This window comes from Metopolophium dirhodum, chromosome 2 (genome assembly GCF_019925205.1).
Source record: "Metopolophium dirhodum isolate CAU chromosome 2, ASM1992520v1, whole genome shotgun sequence".
In the NCBI taxonomy this organism is placed as follows: domain Eukaryota; kingdom Metazoa; phylum Arthropoda; class Insecta; order Hemiptera; family Aphididae; genus Metopolophium; species Metopolophium dirhodum.
In genome coordinates this window covers 34415079-34432100 of record NC_083561.1, presented here as the reverse complement: position 1 = coordinate 34432100, position 17022 = coordinate 34415079, and the positions used below count along the sequence as shown (strand labels likewise).

General features: G+C 30.6%; 1 protein-coding gene across 3 annotated transcripts in view; it reads left to right on the top strand.

Annotated features, from left to right (window-relative positions):
* LOC132938690 (sodium-independent sulfate anion transporter-like) overlaps positions 1 to 3518 on the top strand; it is a 51985-nt gene extending 48467 nt beyond the window's left edge. For all 3 annotated transcript variants that reach the window (XM_061005671.1, XM_061005669.1, XM_061005670.1), the window contains 6 exons: positions 228 to 389; positions 455 to 595; positions 1074 to 1219; positions 1894 to 2070; positions 2453 to 2609; positions 3237 to 3518. In XM_061005671.1, coding sequence (XP_060861654.1) covers positions 228 to 389; positions 455 to 595; positions 1074 to 1219; positions 1894 to 2070; positions 2453 to 2609; positions 3237 to 3316 — 863 coding nt within the window. In that variant the 3' untranslated portion in view covers positions 3317 to 3518. The remainder of the gene's footprint in view (positions 1 to 227; positions 390 to 454; positions 596 to 1073; positions 1220 to 1893; positions 2071 to 2452; positions 2610 to 3236) is intronic.
* Positions 3519 to 17022: the final 13504 nt, after the last annotated feature.

The following is a 17022-nucleotide window of genomic DNA, read 5'->3' as shown; positions in this document are numbered from 1 at the left end:
GAGTAATGCTAAATTATAATAAAATGTATTATACATTTGTTCAAATATTTATTTCAAAAGTATTGACCTGACTTGTGTAGTTGTGTGCTCTGTGTCCAATAGATTTTCTAGATAATGTTAAATATGTCTGCTGTGCATACAATATGGTTAATTCGCATATAATTGACGGAACATCATAACCTACTAATAGTATATCAATAATTAATTAATCTTTTTTTTCTCCGTAGGCGGTGGAAGAGTCATTGATGCATCACAAGAGATGATAGCTTTGGGATTCTGTAATATTTTTGGCTCGTTTATGGGATCTATGCCCGTTGCGGGTAGTATGTCCAGGTCTGCTCTTAACCATACAACAGGTGTCCGTACAACGTTCAGCTCAATATTTACAAGTAAATGACCAAACATTGAATCGCAAGTCTTACACACTATAAACGTTTTAAAAACCGATTTTTAGCTATATTGGTCATGCTGTCGCTGTTCTTTTTGACACCACTTTTGTATTACATACCCAAGTCTAGTTTGTCCGCTGTACTCATATGTGCGGTGATTTCAATGTTTCGATACGACATGGCGATTTTGTTATGGAAAACCAATAGTAAGTACCTAACCGTTAATTTTTTTAATGTGATCTACAACATAACAATTAAACTGTCTATAATTAATGTGAGTTATACAAATATGTATCTGCATGTATGTCACAGTCTGCAGAATTACCTTTTATAAGACGTATAATTAAATAATATATTAATTCCATAATATTATATTATTATCTTTTACACATTTTCTGTGGTATTATATTGCCATAAAAGTATACGCTGAAACGTAAAACGTATGGTACTCATACTGTACTTTAAGTACGTCACTGGTAGGTACGCTGGACACGTGTAATGGGTCACTTTATACCGTCCGACTTCCGTTTATATCAACAAAATATGTACTTATACTTACCTACCAATATTGAATACAGTTTTAATCGGAACAGTAATAGCAATGCTTAAAGTACACGTTAAGAGCACAATTAAATATTATCTGATACATACCTAACAAAAATCATGTTGGGCTCTATTACACAGGACGCGATCTAATACCGTTCACCATCACGTTCGTCTCTTGTTTGATATTCGACGTCGAGATGGGACTTCTGTTCGGCATCTGTGTCGACTTGCTGTGCGTACTCTATCGCAGCGCCAGACCGTCGATTTCCATCGAAAAAGAAACCGTGAGTTAACACAAAACACGAATCGTTTTCGTTTGCACTGCAAGTCTGCCAACCATTTTACATTTTATCAACCCATCAATGCACGAGTTTATTTTTATTCTATTATTACGATTTATTTCTACTTTCAATTTTGTGTGTTAGCGATTCGCAAAAAAATAGTAAAAAGAAAATCCTAGCCCAATGCTTGAACAGTAAAAGCTAAGAGTTTAATTTGTTGCATATTTACTACAACCTGCATATTTTACAAAAAAAAAACTTTTATAATGTTTACAAATAAAATAAATTAGTCTTTAGTAAACGATATACCAATTTTTTTTTTATCAACTACCATACAAATTATAATATAACATAGTATAGGCTATATGTATCACTTATTTTTAATTTGTAGACAAATAAACTAATAATAATTCCAAGATTTTTAAATAAAAATTACTAAAATTTAAAATATAAAGTTACCATTTGAAAGTAAAAAAACACGAAAAAAAATAATATTATTTTGATTAGAAACAATTTTTATTTTTTAATCCTTTTTTATATAGGTATACGGTTTTGTGTTTTACATATTAACAATAATCAGAATTTTTCAATCGTTACGACGAAATTCTGTCACAACATATTACTATCACATTGTATACACCTGTACCGAATTCGAACAACGAACCAATTTTTTTTAGAACTCGGGTCACGTGAAATGGGTGGTCAGGCCCAGCAGCGGGCTACTATTCCCGGCGGTGGACTTTATGCGACAGCGGATCATTGCCGAGATGTCTTCTTTGGAACACCCGAACAAACCGCATCTCATAATCGTGGACTGCGTGCATTTCGACAAGACCGACTTCACAGCCGCCCAAGTAAGTGTACTCGTCCTACAATTTGTACAATATAATTATTGTAGTACAACCGTTGTAATTAGTGTTTCCCAACCTTTTTGGCACGGCAACTCGCTTATTATGACTACCCGGACGACCCTCAAAATCATTGAAGTGTTTATGATATGTCACATTTTCCATGGACGGTAGGTTTGCAGGGAGGTAGCAGTTTGGGTAATGGTGTGTATTTGCCGTGTCAAGCTATCTTTTTAAGCGTGTAAATATTAGTAGATTTTTTTGTGATGCATTGAAGTAGAGAATTGGGGAATCTGCTCAAGACAAATAAAAAAAAAAATTTGATACTTTGATTTCATACAATATGTGTATGAGCGTGGTATTTTAATCTCTTGTTTATTTTTTTCAGGGAATCAAATCGTTGATAAATGAACTGAAATCCGAGTCATGTGAACTCGAACTGATGAACGCCAAGGAATGTGTAGCGGCTATACTGGAAGCCACACTGAACATTAAAATCTTGTCTATGGTTCCGCTTCAAGATTCTATTAAGAAACTTAATTTTAGTAAGTACACATTCAGCTTTACAATATGTTTCATGTATTAGTAAAATTAACCTTTTTACTGAAACAGAGCTTTTAAACTTGGTAAAATATGAACAAATCCATAAAGTACAATTTCTTATATAATTTTATTTTACGAAAAATCTACTACTATATTCACTCGACAATTAGTGTTAATTTATTGATTTGGCCTTATAATATAGTACCAGAAAAACTTGTTCATACAAAATATATTACAGTATTACACATTCGTAGATAAATGCATTTAGTATATAATAATATATAGTGCATATTAGCTTATTATGTGTAGTAGGAATACCCACTGTTTGTTTTCCTGTATAATTTAAGGTTTATAAATGTATAATCATATTATAAATGCTTAACTAAAATTGGTAACACAACTTACTGCTATATGTTATAAAAGTAATTATACATTTGGTGAAATGAAGGACGAAATAGATCTATGTTAAGAGTTAGGAGTAATTAGTTAAAACAAGTATAAGATTATCATAGCCTATATATAAGTGGTGAAACCCTTAACATTCCCATGACTAAAGGCTTGAATTATAATGAATATTATATTAATTGGTTCATGTATTTTTAATTTGTAAAATGTTTTTATTTTTACAGTTCAACCTGATCTCAATGGAATTGAATCAATAACATTTCACGAGATGAAAATGAAAGATATCTGTGAACATAAACCGTAATATTATTACTTATTTTTATGTAATTTTACTTTTGTATACCAACTATACCTATTTATAAATAGTATGTGAGTTATTATATTCTATTTATTTACTATATTCTATTGTTAACTATATATTTAGGTACCTTTAATATATTTATGAATATTATACATAAACAATGTATATGTATATTATTATAAAATATTGTGAAAAACTAAAACAATGTTTTATTATTCATTTATTGCTTTGATAGAATTAATATTGATAAGTGATAACACACGGATACATTATTTTATTTTCAAATTTTGATGGAGCCAACACGTCAATGTACAAAATAAAAGCCTTAAGTAAATTATAAATTGCCTAGATACTACTCTGTAATACATGGCTACTATCTCTATATAGTCGTTCATAATAAAATACGTCGTTTGGTCTTCGGGTTTTATCACCATTTTATAATAATTTAAATGAGGACTTAACCTGATTGTGAAATATTTAGTTTATTTATTCTAACATAGGAAATTGACATTTTAAAATAAGTTTAAAATTTTATAGCACCTTATCTATAACATGGGAAATATTATTTTATTTTGTACCAGGTATGTGAAAATGTTTGTTACTATTAACCACTAACTACACATTTGTTGCATGGATCAATCTGTAAACAATTTTAAACAAATTCGTTATCAAGGGAACTATTCTTGAAATCTTTGGTAGGTACATTTTATATTATACGTGGAAAAAAATTCACTCAACACATCCTAACTTATAGCCTATACTAATATGTTCATATTAGATGTATACATCATAGTATATTAAATAAGCTATTACGTATTTCTCGAAAACTTGACCGATTTCTTCACACGGCTTGGTAAACCAACGTGTGTGTTTCGTTCTGCATCCTGCAGTGGCCAGTGCCATCATTTATGTTATAAATATCACTTATCAGTTATCCTAAATCTTTGCATTATGCGACGATATTCCGATCACGAATGACTTATAAATTACTTAGATAAAAACTAATAACTAAAGACGTCCATAAAATACATTCATCGCTTCGCTCAGAATCTAAAATATATGGGAATAACGTTCAACCTTTTATCTATAACTCTAAAAAGCAAAACTTATATCGATATCCTTTAATTTACATTTCCAAACCTTAGTTGTGAAGATAACTTTATTAATTTTTAGCTACATAATAATAATCACAACATTTTCGTGGTTTTTCCTTGTATTGACATTTCAAGCCTGTTGACCGAACACATTGTTTTCGTCGGCGTATTTTATAGAAAATATTATATTAATCGAAAATAGTTGAAAAAGGGTCAACATAATTTGAAAATTATACCATAATATATTATGTGCATAGAAAATTGTAGTATAAACATTTGGTGAAAAATAAAAATAAAAATATGTACACGCCTTAGATTCTACGTTTGTTCGTTTTCGAATTACAACAAAATGGATTTCGTGTAGAAATTCCCGAAATTCTCATTTTTTTCTTTCAATATAATTTACAACGTATACTATAATAATAATTTAATAGACAGCAGACTACAACTGCTGCAGAATTCAATGTACAAACAATATCCATGTAGCTATCTATCGGCAGTATCATCCGAACAAGCGATTCATGTCGACGGTCTTCTAGAGCGCAGCACATAAACAGAGTACAATTCTTTCATCACCAGTAAATTTCACGCGGATTTTTGATACCCGAACACGCGTATAACAATACTACAATTTGATTAAATTTTATTTGAAACTAAATTTTTTCGATACATATAAAATATTATTAGCTATTGCAAGTGTGGAATACAGCAAACTTACGTTATCGTTTAGCTTCGTTTGTACTTAGTTTTAATATTATTATAAAGCCAAACCAGGGATCACGTCTTTTCGTATTACGTAAAACATTTTTACTAATATAATAATATTTTTTTTTGTACCTGTTACACGAAGAAAAATGTATTAACCCATACCAAATTTAATTCGACATTATTGTACGTTATTATATTGTTTGGCATATTTTTACATATTTCATTATATTCTTATCATATTTACGTTAGTTGAGAACATTTTTTTCTTTCGTTGGCTTTTATAGATACATATTTTTCGTTATTAAACCTACTGCTTAGCTTGCGACCCTCTTATTGCTGGCCACCCTCGTTAAAAGGCGATCAACCCATTAATAAACTTTAAGGGGTTTTTTATTGATATTTAAACTTTAAAGCGAGTTGTAATTTGTAAGTGATTAAAATATTACACCATAAAAATGCGCATGATTCGCTCAAAATTAAAATTTCTAAAAAACACCTCCACCAAATTCACTGTGCCTAATATTAAAACTAACGAATCTAAATGAAAACTTTGATATGTTATGTACTTGTCAGACGGAGATAATATATATTATGTATGCGAGTCGTACACTCATACTAGTCGTACTCTTAACTTAATTATATTTAGTACTTATAAAAAAGTATTTCGGCTAACCTCAATAGTAGTTAGGTACAATAGGTATTATGTTCATTATTGGTAATATTGTATAGATAATTATTTTATAATATTTATTGACGTGAGTACCGATGAAAATTATATGTGACGATTGGATTTATAATTCGAATATAACTATTATTGATTACATAATATTATTTTATGAACCATTATTATGATTAGATTTAATCTCATCGTGGTTGTTGATATGGTAGTGAACTAAGATTAACTTCGTAGAATGTTCATTATGAGTTATGAAATACAAAGAGACTTTATTCGTAACATATTAATTACATTATTTTTATTGATTTTTCATCTTTTAAAAGCTAAATTGTTCTCTAATTATATGCTGATTTCTCTTTAAATTAGGTAGGTATCGTTCTTATACTTGGCGACTTATTAGTTATTACTTATAGCTTATTAGGTACTTATTAATGATTAATATTTATGAATTTCTGATACCTATCATTACAAGTACAACACAACTTTCAAAACATTATTGCTTCTGTGTATATTTTTCAAATATTAAATATATTGCATCGTCGCCGTCGTAGGTACCTACCTAGTTACATTTTACACATTCTAATTCATAATTTTAACCACTGCATCCTACAACAGATAATCGATAGTAGCACATAATTTCGGCGATTATTTATGGAAAGACGAACAAATTGTATTCATATTACTACGGCATTACATCATGCTCATGGACGTAACTAAGATTAAATAGTTACAAGGGTTGTAGTCATGTAAAACCGCAATGATTGATATAAGCTGGGAAGGGGGGCACTTTTCCGAGTTCTAAAAACTTTCAACTGACTTGGCCAATTTCAAACCATGTTTAAAAAATATCAGATTTCATATTGATTATTTTATTATCAAGTATGCGGAAAAATGAAATATGAACTTTCCATTATTCAATTAAAGTGATTTCACTATCATATTGAAAGTTTTGATCAACAGTACCTGCACACCACAAAATAATTAAGTCGTGTTATCTGTCTTCTCTTTCTCTTTAACACAGCAAAATAAAATAATAATAATATGATATTAATAATGGTATAACTTTTAACCTTTAGTTTAATTAGTGTCTAATGATACATGGTAAAGAATAACATATATCTATAGCAGGAATTTAATACCATAAATCTAATATTTTGCAATGGCTTAAGTAAGATGATCCATAAAACATCTCCATCATTGTTTTCATTTATCTCTTCTTGTAGAACATTTAAAATCGATTTGAAGTTTCAAACTACTGCTTTGCAATGTTTATGCTTATACACCCAACGAGTGTTACTTACATATTTTTTTTTTCGTTTTTCATTCATAGCATGTATATGATAATGTATATAAATTGATTCTAAAGCATTAAACTTATTTTTAATGTACTAAAATTATTAATATTTATATACGTCAAATATTATTAATATTTATATACGTCAAATATTATTTTATACAAATTTTGATCCGCTGATTACAAGTTTGGTTTACAGCATGTGGGTCACACAGAAAAAAAATAATGCGTTGACATCCTCTTAGGCTATTAAATGATACGTATATTGTTATATAAGTACATGATACATAATCCATACCTTCTAAAAATTATTGTTGCACATGCCAACTACCGCCAGGATTATTCAGTGGCAGTGTGACCCATACAGTGATTGTATACAGCATACAGCACTTGGGTGCTACCCTACTCCTTAAGTAAGGTTTGCACACCTCTACAAGACCAGACGCCACTCCATTATAAGACTGAGAAACGATAGGAATATTTTCTAAGTTTAATTGTTTCAATGAAAGATACAATAAAACTTGATAATGACGTAGGCGATTGGCTTTGTGAAACATTTACAAAGTCCAGAAAACGTTCAATTATTTCAAATGGATGTATCAATACAGACAGATATTTACTTATGGTTATAACATATTTGAGAAGTCAGTTAAATATTATATTCTTATTTTTTATAAATAAGGAGAAAAGTTTTGTAATTTGTATTATTATTTTAATTACCCGCCTTGCTTCGTCATACGTAATAGAAAAAAAACTTCCCCAGCCTCAGATATATTCATATTTTTTTTTTTTTTTTATTGAATTAAGCCTCGGCAACTATGGCCATTGGCAACAAAGAGTTTATCTCTAAATTATTTACAAGTTATATAAGTTACATATTAAATACTATTGATAAGGTTGGACTTAGTAATAAAGGTGGAGGGCTTCTGACAGAATGTTTGAGATGATTCATATTTTATACTGAACATTATTTGTACATAAACTAAGTTTGTTATGTGTAATTTATTAAAAAGTTAAATAACGTTTTAAGCTCCTAACTTACTATTGTGGTTGGAAAATAATTTATTTATATGGATAATGGATACCTACTAGACCCACTTAACATGAAAAATATATTTTTCTTCCAACTTGTAGAAATCAATTAGCTCTAACTATAGTATGGTTGCAAACGCGGCGATTACTAGGGGGGACGCGGGGGTCAGATTCCCTCCCATTGGATTTGGACTGGGTAATCTTCATTAAGTGTTTGATGTGAATTTTGAATCAATTCAAATTATATTCATTGTTCCTTATTGTTAAATATTTTACTACCTAAGTAAACGTTTAGTGAGGAGGGGATTTTCCAATTTTCCCTTCCCATTTATCTATGTTGTTTTCTTTTTTTGATCTCCCCCCTTCAGAAATCATGTCTTACGCTACTGGTTGCAAATTTTTCTTGAGTACAATGTTGGTATAACGTGCTGTTAAAATGTTTAAATATATCGCAGAAAATTGAACTATCGTTAAAAATCCAAATATGTACGTTTGACACACTGTTTCTAACTTAAATAGTTTTAAAATTGATCAATTCATTAAAATAGTCTTATATTAAAGCAAAAAGACTAAATTGGTACAACTTAAGAGGACGTCACACTCATGAAACAAATTGGTTTACACACAGTTACACATGTTGAAAGAATAAGACGTGTATTATATAGGTAAGTAATCACTAATCACTAATCAGTAGGTCTCGAAAGATGCTAAAATTACAAATTTATTTTGGGCTATTAGACTTATTTTGTAGTTTTAAGAGCATATTGTATGATGATTAATGATAAGTTTACTATAGATTTTGAAATGTTGACAATAAAAATGAAATTGTGAGCACCTAAAATAAACTAAAAATAAGTTCCTACATATCTTCAAAGCCTATTTGTACACAAGTGCATGCATATATTAAGTACTTTACATTGCTTTAAATTCCGAGCCCTAGACAAATCAGTTACCTGCCACATTTGTAAATCATACAATATTGAATGTAGTATAAATGTATTATAATTTACTGTTCGTCGTATCGTTTTATACCGGCATTACCAACTATCCCTGGCCTATATTATAATAGAATACTTATCTCATAACAATATAAAATATATGAATATTATTTTTAAACGCGTCAAATAGTTATGATTTTTACTCAATCGATATTAACGTCATAAGATTAATTGTTTTAAAAATGTCTCGTCAATGTTAGCAGCGTGTGTAAATGTACACAAAAAAATGTATTATCTCGTTTCGTCCAACTTCAGCGGAAAGTCAGTTTCGCGAGAATTAGCTTTATAGTTGCATTATTGAAGTGTGTAGATTTTCTGAACTCGGAAGCGATAAATCGTATTTCACATTCCCGGGACATGACCCCACGGTCCATTGTAAGACAATACGTTGATAGTGACTTAAGTAATCGATGTGATTATTTCGGACAATAACGAGATAAGAATTATATCAGTACAAAATATAATTAGTGTATCGTATAATACACGTATGTTTATTATGTAACTGTGTTTATGATAAATTTTAATTACAAGGCTTTGACGTGTATTTGTATACTTGGTAAATATTTCCATGATGTTCCATTCAAAATAAATCAAACTCCTTTCAACGTCAAAAATCCGATGCCAGTTTAGCAGCATAATAATAATAATAATACGAGTTTATGTAAACAAATGTATAGTATTATATATGAAATAAGTAGAATCCACTGATTTCGAAGGAATGTAATAAAAATATATCCTATACCGCCGTGCATAATATTAAAATAGATCCGTGTAATATATACAATCATATACAGTCTGTCTTATCGCGTAGTTTTATAAGTTACTAAAATATTAATTTTAATATTCACGTCGGAAACACGGAAACGCACATTTCAGACCGGCATCGCGCCCGTTTATCGCGAACCGACTCGGCGGAATTCCTCGGAAAAATAATGATGAAAATAATAATACACCACCTACATCGCACAGGAAAGATAGAACACTGCTGTGCACACAATGTTCAACAATAATGGGCCCAACTAACCGTTTTACGCTTAAGGTTATAGGGTATACGAGGTATAATGTTTCATCGGCGAGATGCGACCCGCGGCAAATATTATAATAATTATTAGACACCGCACGATGCGCCACTAAATAGTTATCCTGTTTTTCGTCTCTAAATACCGTATGATAATAATAAGATGTAATCGTTCGTACTCCTTTGAGGGGCCTGCTCGTGTGTCTTTAATAAGGGGCGATGTTTAGGCAATATGCAATTTCGATGCCGCCGCCCCCATGGCATTTGTGTTAATCGTCAAAATGATGATTAGCGTGAGTGTGATTGTATGATAATATGTATGTGCGCACATGTCAACGGCACCGCCGACTAAAAATAAATGCATGATTTTTTTTTGCTCAAAACACGCTTTACAGGAAAAACTCTCACGCATCGTAGAGTGGTCTGATTTAATTAATTTTTTTTTCGTTAGACAGAGGAGAATTTCCTACAGGGCGCATCGCGCATTGAACTTCGATTCGTAATTTCGTTGCTTAAAACAAACTTAATAAAAAAACAAAACCTTGTCAAAATTGGCCATTTTCAAAATCGTATTTTATAGTTCAGAATTATAATTTTGAAAATCCAAGTTCAATGTGCCCTGCAAAAAGTGTTTCTCTTAAAAAAAAAAAAAATGATCGAAATCATATCACTCTACGAGCCATGAGAGTTTTTCTTGTAAAGCATGTTTTTGAGCAAAAAAACAGGTCACGTGCAGACCCCTTAATATAAAAATAAAAATAATTGGGTATCCTCAAATCCATTTCCTCTGGTGATAGGATTATCAATTGAAATGAATGATAAAATATTTAATATCACACGTAATGATTGAACTATATTCCAAGTTCTAGCTGCATATATTATATGGATAATTAATGATAGTTGGTAATAATATTATAATGTTCGAAATAACAGAGCAAAGACATAGAATTTTCATAATTGATAAACCAACTAAATTCAATTTGCTATCAGAAATAACCGTTAAAGTTTGGGGTCGAATCATGCAGATATATAAAACGTGTACGCAAAAAAAAACAAACACATCGTTGCAAAATAAATAAGTCATTCATCGATCCGTTCAGAATCTAAAAGACTTCCCTAACAATGCGAAGACGATTGCGGCGCGTGCAAGAAGGCGCGACTCGTAACGGCGGCGGAGACTTTTCCGAACACGACGGGCGAGCTATGGAGCTATATATTGGCTAGGGGGACACGGACGTCTGCATGGCCGGCGGACCCGAGGAAACCGTTCCGGCGGTGCGCGACTTCTCGGCGTGCCAGGACGAAAACCGCGGCGAGTCAGCCGATTCTCTCAGGTTTTCGACTCCTCGGCACGGCGCGATGGAGGACGCGGCAATGTTGGGATTCCAGGACGAAAACTGCTGAAGAGTATCAGGATCGCCACGGTGTGGTCGACCGCCGATACCCTCAGGTTTTCGTCCAGTGGATATCCCGCCAGCCGGGTCTTACGCCTCCGGTCGATTCCTCAAGCGCAAAATATATATTATGGCTGTCTTAGCTCGCTTAGTGTTTTTGGTCTGCACCGCCGTCGACGTCGTTGTCGTAATGTCGTACGGTCTCGTCTTCAGCACTTCGTCGTTGCGCACTAGCCGCTTGCCACCAACCGTCCCGTCGCGGCCGGGTCTTGCCCTCCGTCACGATGATCGTCACCCGCGAGCAAACGCGCCGTCGACTCCACTCGTCCGCCCGTGAGACCGACCGGGAGAACGTGTAGAGGTGACCAGTAGCCCACACTTCGCCATCACGCAATTTTTACGTACCAATTTTCAGTAAGTAAATAAATGTAGCAAAGTTAAATGGCCCATCTCAACACTGAGGATAACCTCAATACTAGAGTGCTATTAAAAGATAAGTACATTATACACCCATACATATTTTATAATATTTTATATTTCCATAAAAACTGCGATATATGGGTCACATAAAAAATGTAGAAATTTAAACGTTGCAACACTAAAATGTAATGGACAAATCAAGGGACAATAAATCATGTTGAAGGGACAATTATTAGCACATTGATTCATTAGATGTCTAGTAATTGTTCATGAAACCCAGCATAAGTTTAAACTCTAAAGGTAGGTAGCATTTATTATATTCAGATAATTTTTACAAAATATAAATTATAAATGTTGATACCTACTTATAATATTGATAGGTATCTAAAATTTCAAATCATCAAGATAGTCTTCATTGGTTCCTAAACGGACCTATGATCCTTTGTGAACAAAGTTGAAAAAAAACTCATATACCTATACTAGATACGTCTTATTTGTTCTAATTACAATTTATACTCATTGCAATGTTTTCTTATAAATTTACAATAAAAAGGATGGTTTGCACAAAAAAAATTGAATACTACAGGTCACTTCTAAAATTACACGAAAACTTAACTATTAACTGAATAACTCTCTGTAGGTAGCTACAGTATATTAACAGTATATTTAAAAAAAAAACCAATAAATAATGTTGGAATAAATCCATTATAAAAAGAAAAGTGGGGGTAAACATGATTGGTGAATCATCCTGTATTATATATTTATATTATCATAATATATAGCTAATAATAGTTCAAAATGTATAACCAGGTGTGATAAAATCGGAATATAACGTAATAAAATGACATTTTTAATGGCATGTTTCCGTGTTAGAGACGATAATGTACCGCATCCATAACGACACACGATAATAAAAATATAGACAATTGCGTCATCCTTTTCTAAAAATACGCGTTTGAGGAGATACTAACTAGTTTTTTTTTTTTTTTATTGGTGTAAATAGATACATAATATGGTAATATTCGTATGATTATTTTTATTATTATTATTATTGTTGTGTCGTTATCATTTTTTATATACTAATAATGGACGGTTATATCGAGGAACAGGACACTACGACACATAGCTAGGCGTTTTTAGGTGGAACTATGATCGGGAAGAATATTGATCGTTTTACGAGTGGTTTTCACGTGCCGGGCCACGCGCTTTGTATAATACTATAATAGTATAATACATCTTCTTGTTCGACGTCCGGAATTCAAAAGGTACAAGAATAACATACAGTCACGTGAAATGCAAGCACCGTGCCTATAATACATAATAATGATCGTATATTATAATCACTTAAACACGCGATATAATATGCATGAATATTACATTAACCCAACGTGGGACTGAAAACACTGAAATGACACATTTTAATCGCATATCGTTATATATTTTGAAAATATCACTGGTCCGTCCTTGTTCGAATATTTCGTTTTTGTCGGTATTACGCAACACTGTCATTCGAGAGCGTATTGAGTATAGGTACGCGCCTATACCGATGTATAGTTTTTTAAGAAAAAAAAAATATTTGACCCAAAACAAACTGTATTTAGTATTCACAGTCGACTTCTGAATACTAATATTTATTCGTCCCGAAGCTATTACTATATTGGATTTTCACGTCGTCTTCCCGGACACTTATAAATATTAAAACCTGTTACACAAAATATAAAAAATTCAAAACGGGAAATATTAAGTGTCAGCCCAGATAAAAAAATATCAACATTTTTAACTATTATTTTTTTTCTTATTTTTGCCTATTTGACACTATGATCTTATAATAATATGTGTGTGAATTATTTTATTTTTATTAAAAGATACAATAACAAATAAAATTCATAGTCAGTGAAAGTATATTTATTAATTTCGTATAGGTATTGTTATTGTGATGGTTGGGTACTTAATAAAAAATGTTTGTAAATTAACTTTTACTTGAGTCAAAAAAACAAAAATGTTTAGTCATGATTTTATTACTTTGAAGTCTGGATCGGGGGTAAAGTAAATAATTCCCAATACTTCAAATTAAACAGAAAAAAAAATTAAAGATCGTATTATTTGGAATTTTTACGCAAAATCGGTTTTTCACTAAATCGGTAATGAGGTAGCATTTTCTAGAAATTATACATAATATTTGAAAACATTTTAGCTTTTATTGTGCTATTATTATGGACATTTGAAATTTAAAATTGTCTTAAAGTTTCTTTCTGATTTATATAATATTATATAAATACATTTTTGTTTTGAAAAACCTTGACAGTATCAACTACGATTTTCCTCTTGAGTTATCCCAATTAAAAAATATTGAAAAGACATGGTCACAATTTTAATCAGTGAAATATAAGTAAAAAATTAATTACATTTTGAATTATAACACCTGATGTTTGAAAATGTAATACAAGATATCTACTTCTTAAGATCTTTTACTAGAAATTAAAAAAAATTATTTAGCATTAATAAGACACACACATTTTTGTTGGCGATTGAAATGGCGTCGACATATTTTTAGTCCACGAAATAATGGCGAATACGGAATAAGCCCAACACATTTTTATTTTTTTTATTTTCAATTATTAGGTAACCATATTCAATGAACACATGCAAAGTACCTGCAGTATGTGTACTGTACCACTGTATAGCTATAAGAATACAATACTTCGTAGAATTAATTATAATTATTTAGATTATATTATAGAACTATAATGGTATTTTATAAATTATAATGTATTTATAATCTATAGTATTATACCAACCTAAAATATACAGGTAATTATATTAAATAACTATACCAAAAAATTGTTTTTAAAAAAGTGAAAAAGAGAAATCGCAAGACTGATTATAATTTCATTGCGCTCCACCAATAATCTGAAATTAAATTTGAAAGGATGTACCTATAGGTAGTATGCACGCATCATATTATTTTTATACAATTATTATAAACGCATTTTTCATTTACAATTATTGAACTATCAACGTAATTAATAATGATGATGAATAAGTAATGATTTATAATACGCTTATAATAATTTGTTATAATATTTTACCCACACTAATTTATCGGATGCAGTATCTAAGGTTGACGATTAGCGAAGAAAGATTTTTTTTACATACTTAGTCTTAAGACCGCCATTAATGAGATATCATTCACTTAACTGTTAAATTATGGTATTGGTATATGTCTATAAATAGCTCAAACTGAGTCAAAATATTTTAAAAATTATACCATGTATAGGAAATACTAATATAAACATTGGTAAAAATACAAGTATTCGTTTTTGAGTTACAATAACACAAGAGTATCGTTTGATGAGAAGTCGTTATTTTATGATGGTCATGAAGTTAGCCCCCCCACTTTGGCGGATTCACTTCAAACCAGCGGCAATATTTAGCAAATTAATTGCAAATAATTGCAAATTGGTTTTTAGGATTTGCAAATTTAGTGCACGCTCGCAAACTAAAAAAATGATTTGGGGGGGGGGGCTAACTTCATGCAGTCCCCCACTTTGTCCAATCCGTTCCAAACCAACGCCAATATTTAGCAAATTAATTGCAAATAATTGCAAATTGGTTTTTAGAATTTGCAAATCAAAATTGGAATATTGGCAAATTTTTTCGCAAATTTGGTCAGCCCTCCCACTTCGTCCGATCCGTTCCAAACCAACGCTAATATTTAGCAAATTAATTGCAAATAATTGCAAATCGGTTTTTAGAATACGATTATATGATTATATGATTTATTATTTGTATTTTGTTTCTCTAATTTATTACATCATGCTACTAAACAGTCTCGAGCTTCTGTAATATACATTATTTATGAACTATTTATAAATATTTTACTTTTAATAATTTTCAATAAATATAATTTTTACTAATTACTTTTAGTGTTTTGATATTTTGTATTTATAATCCATAATTAGTATATTCAATTTATTGTTTTTATTTAAAATTAATTCAATACTTTAATTTTAATTTTAATTAAATGTATTAATTATTTATGTATAAATCATTGTTATTAATTATTCTTATAACTTTTAGATACCTATACCTAGTAAACCTACATTATTTTAATTAATTATTTTTAGAAATCTTTTTGATCATTATTATTAAATTTAAAAAAATTCATAAACATTCATAAACATTATAACAATAATACAAATATATTTTCACCAATTTGCAATTAATTGCAATTAATTTGCTAAATATTGGTGTTGGTTTGGAACGGATCGGACAAAGTGGGGGGGCTGACCAAATTTGCAAAAAAATCCGCCAAAATTCCAATTTTGATTTGCAAATTCTAAAAACCAATTTGCAATTATTTGCAATTCATTTGCTAAATATTGCCGCTGATTTGAAGTGAATCCGCCAAAGTGGGGGGGCTAACTTCATGACCATTATTTTATGCATGAATTCAAATTGAATGGATTAAATGTCCAATGTTAATTAATTTAAAACTTTGGACGCTCATAAAAAATATTTCTAGAATTACGTACAGCTTTATTTTTTAATTCCAATTAGAACGGCTTATGAGGAACTTTATATTATTATTTTTTTTTTTTATTGAACAAAAATTGTATTTACAATCTGTATTTACAAGTAGTACAATAAGTAAATGGGATGTGGGTTGATTGGCGGGAGGGGGAAGTCACCCAATGGTGGCACCCCGTTGCTTTATATAAAATGTTATGAATTCTGAACTATCTATAAAATATATTCCACATTTTCGTTATTTATAATAATTATATATTATTGTTATATTTTATCCTAGTGATATTTTATTCAGTATGTACCATTTAAACATTTGTGCTACTGTGCTGTCTTTATCGTATGAATGTACACCATTGTAAATATGCGTTCAGCTAAACCAATTTTGTGGTTCTAGTTTTAATAGGAGAGTGAAATACAACGAATTTATAGAAATATCAAACTAAAAGAATGTTATCCAGGGAATCTCGTAGACTTCTATAGAGATGCTTTAATTGTAAAGTCAGTTATAACTATGTTGAGTAGGTACTTGAACATTACAATTTTAA